Here is a 12,712-nt window from a genome sequence, read left to right on the forward strand (position 1 = left end):
AACATATTTTAATACAATAAAAGGGCTCCGTTCACTATTATTTTACTAAAAAAATTAAAGACTTGATCCTGAAGCCCTTAAACTCTGCAAGTAGTTCCATGGAATTTACAGGAAATACTCATTTGAATAAGGGCTGCAAAACAATCTTTAATAATCATTCTGGGTTGGAAGAAGAAAAGGGATTGATAGAGATTTATCTGCTGGCTAGTCATCACTCTCTGTTCCACTATCTTCTGAGGATTCTTCCATTTCTTCTGTTATCAGTGCAGAAGAATGATATGCTTTTTGTGCACCTACAATAATGAAGGGGGAAAATGTAGTAAATTATCATGTAAAATAAAAAAATAGATTATAATATACTTTGATTATGTAGTATGAAAAAATGTACTGTAGACTTTTAGTTAAAAAAAAACAAAGCACACACTGGAGAAAAAAGAAACCAATGAAAGAAAATAATGGCATGCATAACTGGTGCTCTGTTAAGGATTGCTGCATTCAGGATTAGGAGCAATACTCATTTCTCTATACCAATTCAAAAGAGCCTGAACTTATCTGGTTTTGGGAGGTGGTGTGTAAATAACTGGTCTAGATGTTTAACAGGAGAGAATATGTTATACATCAAAAGTGAAATGAATATCCATTAAACTTGTACTTCAGGAGACAGAACATAGAATGAAATTATTTGGCGGTGAAACAAGCTTAAAATAATGTTTTCCTAACCAGCTCTGTGAACTTTGAGCAATAAGGTGAAAGAGGGGTCCACTTTCTTATGGATTTAGAAGATATTAACAACAGGTGATCTAAGTGAACATAATCTACTATTTAGCCCACAGTTATATCAGAGACACTCCAGTACAAACTACAATGGCTATACCCACTCCTTTAGTTGTGAGTTAATTCTAGAAATTCATATTAACAAGCTTCTTCAACAGAAGCAAGCAGATGACAAATATCTTTTTCAACAGACGCCTCCCACAGCTGGCCCCATCAGTACCTTATACACAGAAATTGATTTTACTGGTAGTAAATTTTCTTTTCTGCTCATGAGGGTCAAGCAACCTGCACTAACTTGCTCAGCCGCAGTATCAGAAGAGTGAATTAGGGCCAGTAGAAACTGGAACAATTTGAAATTTTGGAAAAGTGGATGTCCCTGCTTTAAAAAACAAAACAAAACAAAAAGAAAATAATAGTTCAACACCTAGCAGTGTGTGTCAGGAACCAACATTCGCTAAAGCTCCAAACATATTTTATTCTTATTTAGACCAGCCTATAGCATGTCATGAAGTGAAGATACACCCAGGTGACTCTCTTACAAATCTCTAATACTGAGGCATCCTCCCTCTTGGTGCACTAAGTTGGAATAGTGTTGTGAGAATGGGTCTTTTAGGGTATGTCTACATTTTGAGCTAGAGGTGTTGTGATGGGTTGGATCACAGAAACCCCCTTGGGGCTGCCAACTGATGTGCCAAGACTACTTCAGCCCCTGCTTTCCCTGCCAGCTTTGGGCTCCAGCACCCTGTCTTGTTGAGCCAGACACGCCAGTCTGCTCCAACACCGACCCAGGGTCTGAACCACATGCCCCAAAGCTGCAGACTTAACTGAAAGCAGTTTAAGAAGTGTTCCTGTGTTTAACACTCAGATGCCCAACTCCCAATGGGGTCCAAACCCCAAATAAATCCTTTTTACCCTGTATAAAGCTTATACAGGCTAAACTCATAAATTGTTCGCTCTCTAACACTGAAAGATATGCACAGCTGTTTGCCCCCCAGGTATTAATACATACTCTGGGTTAATTAATAAGTTTAGGCCTGTGCCAGGGCACACTCACCCCTTGTGAGCACCTCCTGTCAGCTGGGTGTGAACCTGCACTCTCTCTGCTTGTGGTGCCCCATCGGCTATTGTCCTCATCAGGTGGGTGTTCAGTGGCTCAGCCCTCTGGCTAAGTAATAAGTCTAAAATGGACGAACCCCTTCCTGGGTAACAAAGGTCCAACAAGGATTATCACTGTGCCCTTATTGGTATCTGTGGCCCTGCCTCTGTTCTCAGACTCCTCTTGGCTTGCTTTAAGTCTGTCCATGCCCTGTTATAGAGCAGCACCCCCAGGGCTTTCTCCCTAGAGACTCTTTGCCTTTAGCAGTTCTCTGGTATCCCTTTAAGTCTTGCCCTTCACTTGGGCCTCTAACCTAGCCTCATCCCCTCAGATCTTAGGCCACTTCCCCAGCAGCGAGTGGGGAGACCTGGATCCACCTACTACTCTGGGTCCCAACCCAAATAGCATCCACATGCTGCTTCCTTTAATAGTTGCTGCTGCTGTTCCCTGGGCTGCTTCCAAAGTAGCCCCTCCTCTTCACCCTGACCTTTGGGCTGAAGCTGTCAATGCCTATTCTTCTTCACCAAATGCCAATGCCACCAGAACCTCTGGTTTTCCCTTGAGCTCTAGCAACCAGAAAGGAGCACCCTTCCTTACTCCTCTGGTCACAGCCAGGGACTGACCTACTCAGTCCCTGTAGCTCCTTTCAACTAAGCCTGTTGTGCTCTGATTGGCTGCTTCCCTGCAGCCTTTCTAGGCACGCCTGTAGGACCCATCTTCACTGCTCCTTTCCTGGGGTGTGGTGTGGTAGGACCACAAAGCTTCTAGCAGGAGGCCTCATCACAAGGCACAACATTAGAGAAAGTCCTTGTCTTGATGAAAAACCTGAAACTTGCAGGAGAGGGCTTAAATTTCTTTGGCTGGTCTCACGAATGAAAAAGCCACACCAAAAGCAACTTTAAAAGTTAGAGAATACAATGGGAACAAATCCCTTAATACAAATTGTTTTGAGAGAGTGAGTTTATCATATCCCTCAGGGCTAGACTAAGACTCTGTTACAGAGTTATTTTGTGTATCTTGGGTTTGAGATGTTGAACTGAAAAAGGTTTCACCAGGAGACAGGATCCTACCTCAGGTTGTGTTCTGGGGTTGGTTCTCTGCCACAGACTCCCTGCTTAGCCTAGGCAAAGTCACTTCACCTCTGTGTGCCCTAGCTCACACCTGCCAAATGGGGTTACTCTGACCCTGCCTCCTAGGCTAAATCCATTCATGGCTGTGTGATGATGGAGGAAATGGAGATACCAAGCTGGGTAGATTTGGGCTGAATTTCTCCACAGCCTGAGAGTGAGAGCCAGCTGGGATGGGAGAGAGGAGGAGTTCAGGCCAGCTCCTCTACACAGGGGGGTCAGGGCTTCAGCCCTGCAGCAGCATCTGTCACTAGAGCGGCTGGGGCTCCAGAGCTGGGGGCTTCAGTCACACCTTCTGCCACGGTCCAGGGCAGCTCCTCCTCCCTGGGGGGGGGAGGGGAGAGGGTAATTTCCCCCACACACATGCACCTCCTGCTGGGGCTTTCCCTCCCCCGACCCCCACACAGCTACTGACGGGGTCGGGGCTTCTCTCCCCTTCTCCAGAATTTTAATTGTTTTTTTAACAAAACAAAGGGAGGACCTCCCCCTGCCCTGACTCACCCTCCCCCGGGTGCTGTCCTGTCCCACCGGGTGCTCAGAGCTACTCTGCAGTGCAGCGGCAGGCACAGGAAGGCAGGAACTGGACCTTTAAAGTTGAAATTGTTTTTTAACAAAGCACTCCGCGCACATGCTGCCACACACAGAGGGCTCACACGCTGTAGCTGGAACCAAATGCCAATCACCTGATTCAAGCTTTCTGATTGGCCGGGACAAGGGGCGGGCCAAGGCTGCGAGCCAATCAAAAAACAAGAAGTTACAAGCTACTGTAAAAGCCCTGCAAGCAAAAAAACTAGCCAACACACAACGCAAGAGCCAACTTAGCCTAAAACAAGCCCAATTTTTTCATTTTTTTTAGTGAGTTTGGCAAATCTGATTCCCCTCTGTATTGGACTCAAAGGATACCTGGAGGCCGGAACCAGCGTCAATGGTATGGGATGTCTGCCATCCCTACCCTGTACCAAGGCAGGATCAGAAGCACCTATGCACTGGAGCCAGCACCATGCCAGTCCATGCTCCTCTTAGAGGAGGCAGAAGAGTCACCCCAAGACATCGGTCTTATGTGACCTCTTCCTTGAGGTCGATGATGAATGATTCCTGCGCCTCTTCAGAGAGATCCCTGCCTGGAACAAGAGGCAGGAGCACTTTCCAAGCCAGAGGGCTATCTGCAGCCTGAGGAAGGCCTCAGTACTGGGTCAGACCTCATGGCCTGCTCAAGCAAGTGCTGCTTAAGGCGACGGTCCCGCACCACCTGAGTCCACTTTTTGAACGACTTACAGATCGATCAATGCTCATTAAGAAGGCTTTGCCAAGGCAGAGCAAGCACCACATGTGGGGGTCACTATTGGGAATCACCACTCCACACAAACGGCAATGCTTGAACCCCAGTGAGGGCATCACAAGGGAGCATTACCAGCACCACTATACTAAAACTTTTAATTAGCGCTACTAACTAATTAATAACTATATACAACCACCCCCATGTGGATCCAGGGACAGAATAGGCCCACTGCTCTTCCTGCATGTCACAAGAGGCGACTAAAGGGGGGCTGCCTGGAGAGGGATGGGCTCTGCCAGGTTAGAAATTTGCCAAAGACATACCATATGATAAGCAAGTCAATGATGTTCATACCGGATTGATCGCAGCCCGGGTTAATAATGACCGTGCCATCTGTCTCCCACCAGGGCAGACGCAACAAGTATACTACTGGTGTAACCCCAACAAAGAGGATCTGTGGAAGAGACAACATCACCATAGCTGCATGGAATGTAAGGACATTGAGACAAATAGGGAGGTTGAAAGAACTCTCATATGAAATGAAACAATACACCTGGCACCTCCTAGGAATCTCTGAGGTCAGATGGAAGAACTGTGGAGAGGTACTAACAGAAGAAGGCCATATACTATATTACAGTGGAGAGGACAAACATGTCAATGGCGTAGGATTTCTTGTGCATAAAGATAACAAGTATTCAGTACTAGGATGCCGCCCAATGTCCAGCAGGCTTATTTCCATCGGTCTAACAGCAGTACCATTTAATATCACAGTGGTACAAGTTTATGCCTCTACAACAGACTATGACGATAAGCAAATTGAAGATTTTTACAACCAGTTCCAAGACATCATTGATAAGGTACACAAGAAAGATATGCTGATTGTACAAGGAATGCTAAAGTGGATACTGATGCACAGGCAGATTGGCGAGATTATTGTGGCCCTTTCTGTAATGCAGTAACCAATGAGAGAGGATTGAGACTTTTGGAGTTTGCCAGCTATAACAATCTGGTTCTTGCAAACACATTAGGAGCACATAAAGCATCCAGACGATCAATATGGCATTCACCTAATGGTCTACATCACAGCCAGATCGACTACATCATGGAGCAAAACCGATTTCATTCTGGGATTAACAGAGCTAAAACAAGGAGCTTTCCCGGTGCCAATATTGGAAGTGATCACGACCTTGTGATGCTAAATTTTTGGCTGCGGCTAAGGAAAATCATCAGGCCAAAGTTCACCAGAACCAAGTTTGATTTAGAAAGACTCAGAGACCAAAACATTGCAGAGTCATTCCAAGCAATGAGCGGCGGAAAATTTGTCCCGCTGCTTGCTCTAGAGGAAGACACAGAAACAATGACCAACAATTACAATGCTGTAATGATTGAGGCAGCAATGGACACCCTTGGGAAACATCGTAAGAAGACAAAACCATGGGTCACAAATGAAATACTACAAATGTGTGACATTAGAAGAGAACTTGAGAGAGACAAGAACAGCACTGAGGGAGCTGATAAATACAGAGCAATTGGCAGAAAGATCAAGAAAGGAATGAAGGTGGCCAAGGCGATATGGATTGAAAAACAATGCTCTAAAATTGAAGAGTGTATCAATAATAAAAATAGCAAACGAGCCTTCCAGGTTGTAAAAGATCTGATGAAGGAAAGATGGACCAAAGCTAACGCAATTCAAGACAAAGAAGGGAACAGTCTTACAGAAGAAAGGGACATCATCAATAGGTGGACAAACTACTGTTCTGACCTATACAGCCACCAGACAAATGGAGATCCTAGTGTCTTAGCCCAGATTCAACAGAGGAGGATGACTTTCCAATACTAAGTGAAGAAGTGGAGACAGCTGTGAAATCGCTCAAGAATGGAAAGGCTACAGGTATTGACAACATCCCAGCCGAACTGATGAAGTTTGGAGGAGAAATGGTAATCGATGTACTCACCAAGACCTGCAACAAGATCTGGCAGACCAGTGAGTGGCCCTCCATGTGGACACAGTCACTAATCATCACTCTGCCAAAGAAAGGCAACCTGCAATTGTGTCAAAATTACTGGACCATAAGCTTAATTAGCCATCCCAGCAAAGTGATGTTGAACAGATTGAAGCCACAAGCAAAGAATATCATCACTGAAGAACAGGCTGGCTTTCGTGCTGGAAGAAGTACCACAGAACAGATTTTCAACCTTTGTGTTCTATGTGAGAATTACTTACAACACCAGCAGGACATCTATCACGTCTTTGTTGACTTCAAGAGTGTGTTTGACAGAGTATGGCACGAAGCTCTCTGGGCAACCATGAAGCAGCACAATGTTGGTCGTAAACTTATTCTTACCATTAAACAGCTGTATGCCAAGGACAGCAGTGCAGTTCTCGTCAATGGCACAATAGGAGAGTTGTTTCGCACCACTGTTGGAGTCTGGCAAGGCTGCCTTCTTTCATCCACACTGTTCAACATCTACTTGGAGCGCATAATGACTGATGCCCTAGAAGATCACATATGCACAGTCAGCATTGGGGGGGGGCGAACAATTTCAAATCTTCGGTTCGCTGATGACATTGATAGCCTGGCAGGCAGCAAAGATGAACTTGCCAACCTTGAGAAATGATTAGATGAAACCTCCGTAAAATATGGCATGGAAATCAGTGCAGAGAAAACCAAGCTGATGACAAAAAAATGTGATGGGGCCAGCTCACATATCACTGTCAGTGGACAAGAGCTGGAGACAGTGAAACAGTTCAAGTATTTGGGGGCAATTATCACTGATGAAAGATCCAAAGCAGAAATTCAGGCAAGAACTGCGCACACAGCAGCAAAGCTAAAGCCAATTTGGAGGAATAAGAACATCTCCCTGGAATCCAAACAAACTGCTGCACACATTGGTCATCTCCATTTTTCTGTATGCATGCAAGACATGGACCCTTATGGCAGAACTTGAATGGAAAATACAGGTAGAAGAGAGATGCCCAGGATTTTACAGAAGTATGTCCTACTTCAACCATGTCACTAATGAAGAGGTCCGCAACATCATCACCCAATGCGCTGGGTCATATGAAGATCTCCTGAAGACCACGAAGAAGCACAAGCTGAAATGGTACCGCCATGCAACAAGATCATCTGGCCTATCCAAGATCATCCTCCAAGGGACAGTACAGGGAAGAGAAGAAGAGGTAGACAGAAGAAGAGATGGATTGACAACATAAAAGAGTGGACAGGAATGGACTCTGCGGAAACTCAAGCACTGACACACAATCATCAGGGGTGGAGACAATTGGTTGATTGCTCATCAATGATGGTGCCCCAACGACCAATGCAGTTATGGGAGTGATGATACAACAAACTAGGCTAAGATATGAGTTTGCCAGGTTGTGAGGCAACAACTGCACAGAGTTCCAACTCCAGTGGTAAGAATAAACTGAGGGAGGTCAGGGCAGCACTGCCTCATATAGCCAGCGGACAGGCTACATACATGAGCACTGCCCCTCTATGGGTACTACAAAGCAAAATCTCTGGCTCCAGTGCACACACACCTACTTGGAAAACATGTCTGCATCTACTTGAAGAAGATAAGGGTTAATGTGATGCTTGTCCCTTACTATCAATGATACATTCTTGTAAACAGGCCAGTTTACAGTGATATCGGTGATAAATTCTTGTAAACAGGCCATACTGAAATCCAAAGATGTGCCAATAACGTAACTATCCATATTCTGCAATGTTTCATATAAAATAATGTTGAAATAATAGGTTGGTTTTTTTTATTTTGGTGTCTCATAAGACACTTCTTACTAAAGACAATTTCCAATAAATCATGTCGTAAGAGATTTACTGAAATAGTGGCCAACTGGTTTTTAGATTTTGGGTGCAAATCAAAAGGGCATCTCTTCTCTGATTCAGAAGGTTTGAAGAAATCTCTGAACTTCGTAGTCAAGAAAGCCACCTCCATATTTAAAAAGAGTATACAACCGAGAGAAAATACTTGTCTTTGGTTATACTTTTACCATAGTTAGAAACTGGGCTATAATCCTAGTGGTTATAGCAGAAAGTGTGGAGAAACTGTCAGAATTTACCTCTGTCTTTGTATAAGCTACTGGTTTGGACTTTACTCTGCTGGAACTTTAGTACAAATGCTTAACTTGAGAGCATTATTAATTATTTATATGGTGCATATCAACCTCAATAATTAAGTCACAATCAGCCCTCTGCAACTTTAAGCTCCTAACATCAGAACATTCTTGTCACGTATCTGAATTACTCCATCTTATTAACTGGAACCAACTGGTGCTCTATAAACTCCACAGAATAGATAGATATGACAGTAGTTCAAGACCTGATCTAGAGGATCAAGTGGTGATCTAACAGGAGCTATGAAGTAATCATCTAGAACAGAAAGAGCAGAGGGTCAGAGGTATTCTTTCTGGCTCTGACATCACATATAATTAAGAATTGGCAACTAGAATTTATGTAATTTTGTGGAGAATGAGCTAGTTAGAATAGAATCTTGCTCACTTGTATGTGGCCCTGCGGTGTTATCAGGAATAAAAACTATTTGTGATAGATGTGAGACCTTGGAAATGCAGAAACTCCAGGAGACTATTATACTGAGAAGTGACAGATGCAAAGGCATATGGAATATTCATAGACTTTGATATCCCTAAGTATTATACATACCTTTGTGAGCTGGGGAATGTATTCTGGCTCTGTGGGGAGGATTACAGAGCTTCCTCAAGGCACTAAAATCAGAGGGGCATAATTACTGCAAATCCCTGGACACGTCACCTTCTCCAGAGAGTACCACCTCACTGGGGGGAACTGCATATAGTAGTTCAGACTAGGTTCAAGAGGCCAAGCAGACAAATAATTGGTTTTTGGTATAAAGGGGGAGCTGAACTGACTCAAAAATCTTTCATTTGATCCTCAAACTGACAAACTATAAACAAGAGGGCAAAACCTACAGGAAGGGTTTGAAGAACTTTGTGAACCTAAAGTGTCTCAATGTAGAAGATGTGATACACCTGATAAGCCTGACGTGTGTAGAATATTTAGTTTTTTATGATATGCTGTTCTGTAATGCTTTTGTCCTAAAATAAATATACTGTTAAGTAAAAGCTGTCTGGTCACTAGTAAATACTGTCATTATCCCTTGAGAGAGAGTGAACCATGAGGCTGGACTAAGGTCAAACCTATTGAGATATTCACAGTGAAATGCAGGAGAGAGAGGGACGAGAGTTCCTGCCCATAGAGAGATGAAGACTAGAGGCCTGAAATCCAAAGAGGCACTCCTGAGAAGACCAGGGAAGGGGCAGAGGTACAGTTAATCCAGGAACTGTGACAGTAGTAAAAAATTATTTGATCCAGTAAACTGCAAGAGATGCAACTGATACATCACAGGGTCAGTTGTGTTGAATAAAAAGATGCCATTTCTAGAGTCACTTAGACCATGAATACAGATCCATGTAATTTCTGTCTTCTACGACAACAGAGTTGTTACAATAGGGTATTAGTCACATATGTACTTTGATACTGCAGTCCTGTTGCAAACCAGGAGTGGTGAGCATGTTGGACAGAAATTTCTGAGCTCCTTTGCCTCAAAACATGTGTCTATGGAGAAGTGTTGTGATTATTGTACCTAAAAGTTTAACCTAAGTTTAACTGTAAAAAGTATGTGAAAGTTTGTAATATGTCATAGTAATCTATGACTTGTTTCCTGCCTAAGAATTAACCTTAGGGTATGTCTACACTACGAAATTAGGTCAAATTTATAGAAGTCGATTTTTTAGAAATTGATATTATACAGTCAATTGTGTGTGTCCCCACTTAAGACCATTGAGACCACAAGCACAGACAGGTGGGACCGCATAGTGTTGCATGTCTGGGACGATTCCCAGTGGCTGCGAAACCTTTGCATGCATAAGGGCACTTTCATGGAACTTTGTGACTTGCTTTCCCCTGTCCTGAAGCGCAAGAATACCAAAGATGAGAGCAGCCCTCACAGTTCACAAGCGAGTGGCGATAGCCCTCTGGAAACTTGCAACGCCAGACAGCTACTGGTCAGTCAAGCATCAATTTGGAGTGGGCAAATCTACTGTGGGGGCTGCTGTGATCCAAGTAGCCAACGCAATCAAAGAGCTGCTGATATCAAGGGTAGTGACTCTGGGAAATGTGCAGGTCATAGTGGATGGCTTTGCTGCAATGGGATTCCCTGTGGTGGGGCAATAGACTGAATCCATATCCCTATCTTGGCACCGGAGCACCAAGCCAGTGAGTACATAAACCGAAAGGGGTATTTTTCAATGGTGCTGCAAGCACTGATGGATCACAAGGGACATTTCACCAACATCAACGTGGGATGACCGGGAAAGGTACATGATGCTCGCATCTTCAGGAACTCTGGTCTGTTTCAAAAGCTGCAACAAGGGACTTTCTTCCCAGACCAGAAAATAACTGTTGGGGATGTTGAAATGCCTATAGTTATCCTTGGGGACCAGCCTACCCCTTAATGCCATGGCTCATGAAGCCATTCACAGGCAGCCTGGACAGTAGTTCAGGAGCTGTTCAACTATAGGCTGAGCAAGTGCCGAATGGTGGTAGAATGTGCATTTGGACGTTTAAAAGTGCGCTGGCGCAGTTTACTGACTCGGATAGACCTCAGCGAAACCAATATTCCCATTATTAGCGATTGCCGTGCGCTCCACAATATCTGTGAAAGTAAGGGGGAGACGTTTATGGTGGGGTGGGAGGTTGAGGCAAATCACCTGGCCGCTGATTACGCGCAGCCAGACACCAGGGCCGTTAAGAGTACAGGAGGGCGTGGTGTACATCAGAGAAGCTTTAAAACCAGTTTCATGACTGGCCAGGCTATGGTTTGTTTGTTTCTCCTTGATGAAGCCTCCCCCCCTTGGTTAACTCTACTTCCCTGTAAACTAACCACCCTCCCCTTCCCCCTTCGATCACCGCTTGCAGAGGCAATAAATTCTTTGTTGCTTCACATTCACGCATTCTTTATTAATTCATCACACAAATAGGGGGATAACTGCCAAGGTAGCCCGGGAGGGGTGGGGGAGGAGGAAGGATAAGGCCACACTGCACTTCAAAACTTATTGAATGCCAGCCTTCTGTTGCTTGGGCAGTCCTCTGGGGTGGAGTCGTTGGGTGCCCGGAGGCCCCCCCCCACCGTGTTCTTGGGTGTCTGGGTGAGGAGGCTGTGGAACTTGGGGAGAAGGGCGGTTGGTTACACAGGGGCTGTAGCGGTGGTCTATGCTCAAGCTGCCTTTCCTGAACCTCAACCATACGCCGGAGCATATCAGTTTGTTCCTCCAATAGCCTCAGCATTGCCTCTTGCCTTCTGTCAAGCTGACGCCACCTATCATCTTCAGCCCGCCACTTATTATCTTCAGCCCGCCACCTGTCCTCACGTTCATATTGTGCTTTCCTGGACTCTGACATTGTCTGCCTCCACGCATTCTGCTGGGCTCTTTCAGTGTGGGAGGACTGCATGAGCTCAGAGAACATTTCATTGCGAGTGCGTTTTTTCACCTTCTAATCTTCGCTAGCCTCTGGGAAGGAAGAAACATTTGCAGCTGGTGGAGGGGAAAAAAGGGAGAGTGGTAGTTAAAAAGACATTTTAGAGAATAGGTAGACTCTTTCACAATAAACCTTGCTGTTAACATTATATAGCACGTGTGCTTTTGGTACAAGGTCACATTTTGCCTCTTATTGAGGGTATGCCGGTTTGGTGTGAGAGATCTTTCACGCAGGGCCGGGCAACAGAATTTGGCTTGCAGGCAGCCATGGTAAGACAGGCTTTTGGCTTCTTTAACCTTCATAACATGTGGGAATGGTTTCAAACAGCAGCGCCCTCATTTCCCATACCAAGCGCCGTTGGGTTGGCCATTTAAAAGGAGGAGGGGCTGCGGTTTTTGGGTTAACGTGAGCACAAACCCAACTAACCCCCCGCCCCCACACACACACACCCAATTCTCTGGGATGATTGCTTCACCCCTCCCCGCACCGCGTGACTAACAGCGGGGAACATTGCTGTTCAGCCACAGGCAAACAGCCCAGCAGGAATGGGCATCTCTGAATGTCCCCTTAATAAAATCACCCTGTTTCAACCAGGTGACCAGGAATGATATCACTCTCCTGAGGATAACAAAGCGAGATAAGGAACGGATATTGTTTGAATGTCAGCAAACACCGGGACCATACGCTGCTATGCTTTGTTATGCAATGATTCCAGACTACATGCTACTGGCCTGGCGTGGTAAAGTGTCCTACCATGGAGGACGGAATAAGGCTGCCCTCCCCAGAAACCTTTTGCAAAGGCTTTGAGTACATCCAGAAGAGCTTTATGGAGATGTCCCTGGAGGATTTCCGCTTCATCCCCAGACACATTAGCAGACTTTTCCAGTAGCTGTACTGGCCGCGA

General features: G+C 45.0%; 1 protein-coding gene across 1 annotated transcript in view; it reads right to left on the reverse strand.

Annotated features, from left to right (window-relative positions):
* Positions 1 to 204: 204 nt before the first annotated feature.
* Positions 205 to 12,712, reverse strand: part of TDRD12 (tudor domain containing 12) — a 136,657-nt gene continuing 124,149 nt past the window's right edge. Inside the window, exon 30 of the mRNA XM_065416815.1 lies at positions 205 to 293. Within this exon, the coding sequence (XP_065272887.1) occupies positions 205 to 293 (89 nt within the window). The remainder of the gene's footprint in view (positions 294 to 12,712) is intronic.

Source organism: Emys orbicularis, chromosome 14, assembly GCF_028017835.1.
Source record: "Emys orbicularis isolate rEmyOrb1 chromosome 14, rEmyOrb1.hap1, whole genome shotgun sequence".
Taxonomy (NCBI): Eukaryota; Metazoa; Chordata; order Testudines; family Emydidae; genus Emys; species Emys orbicularis.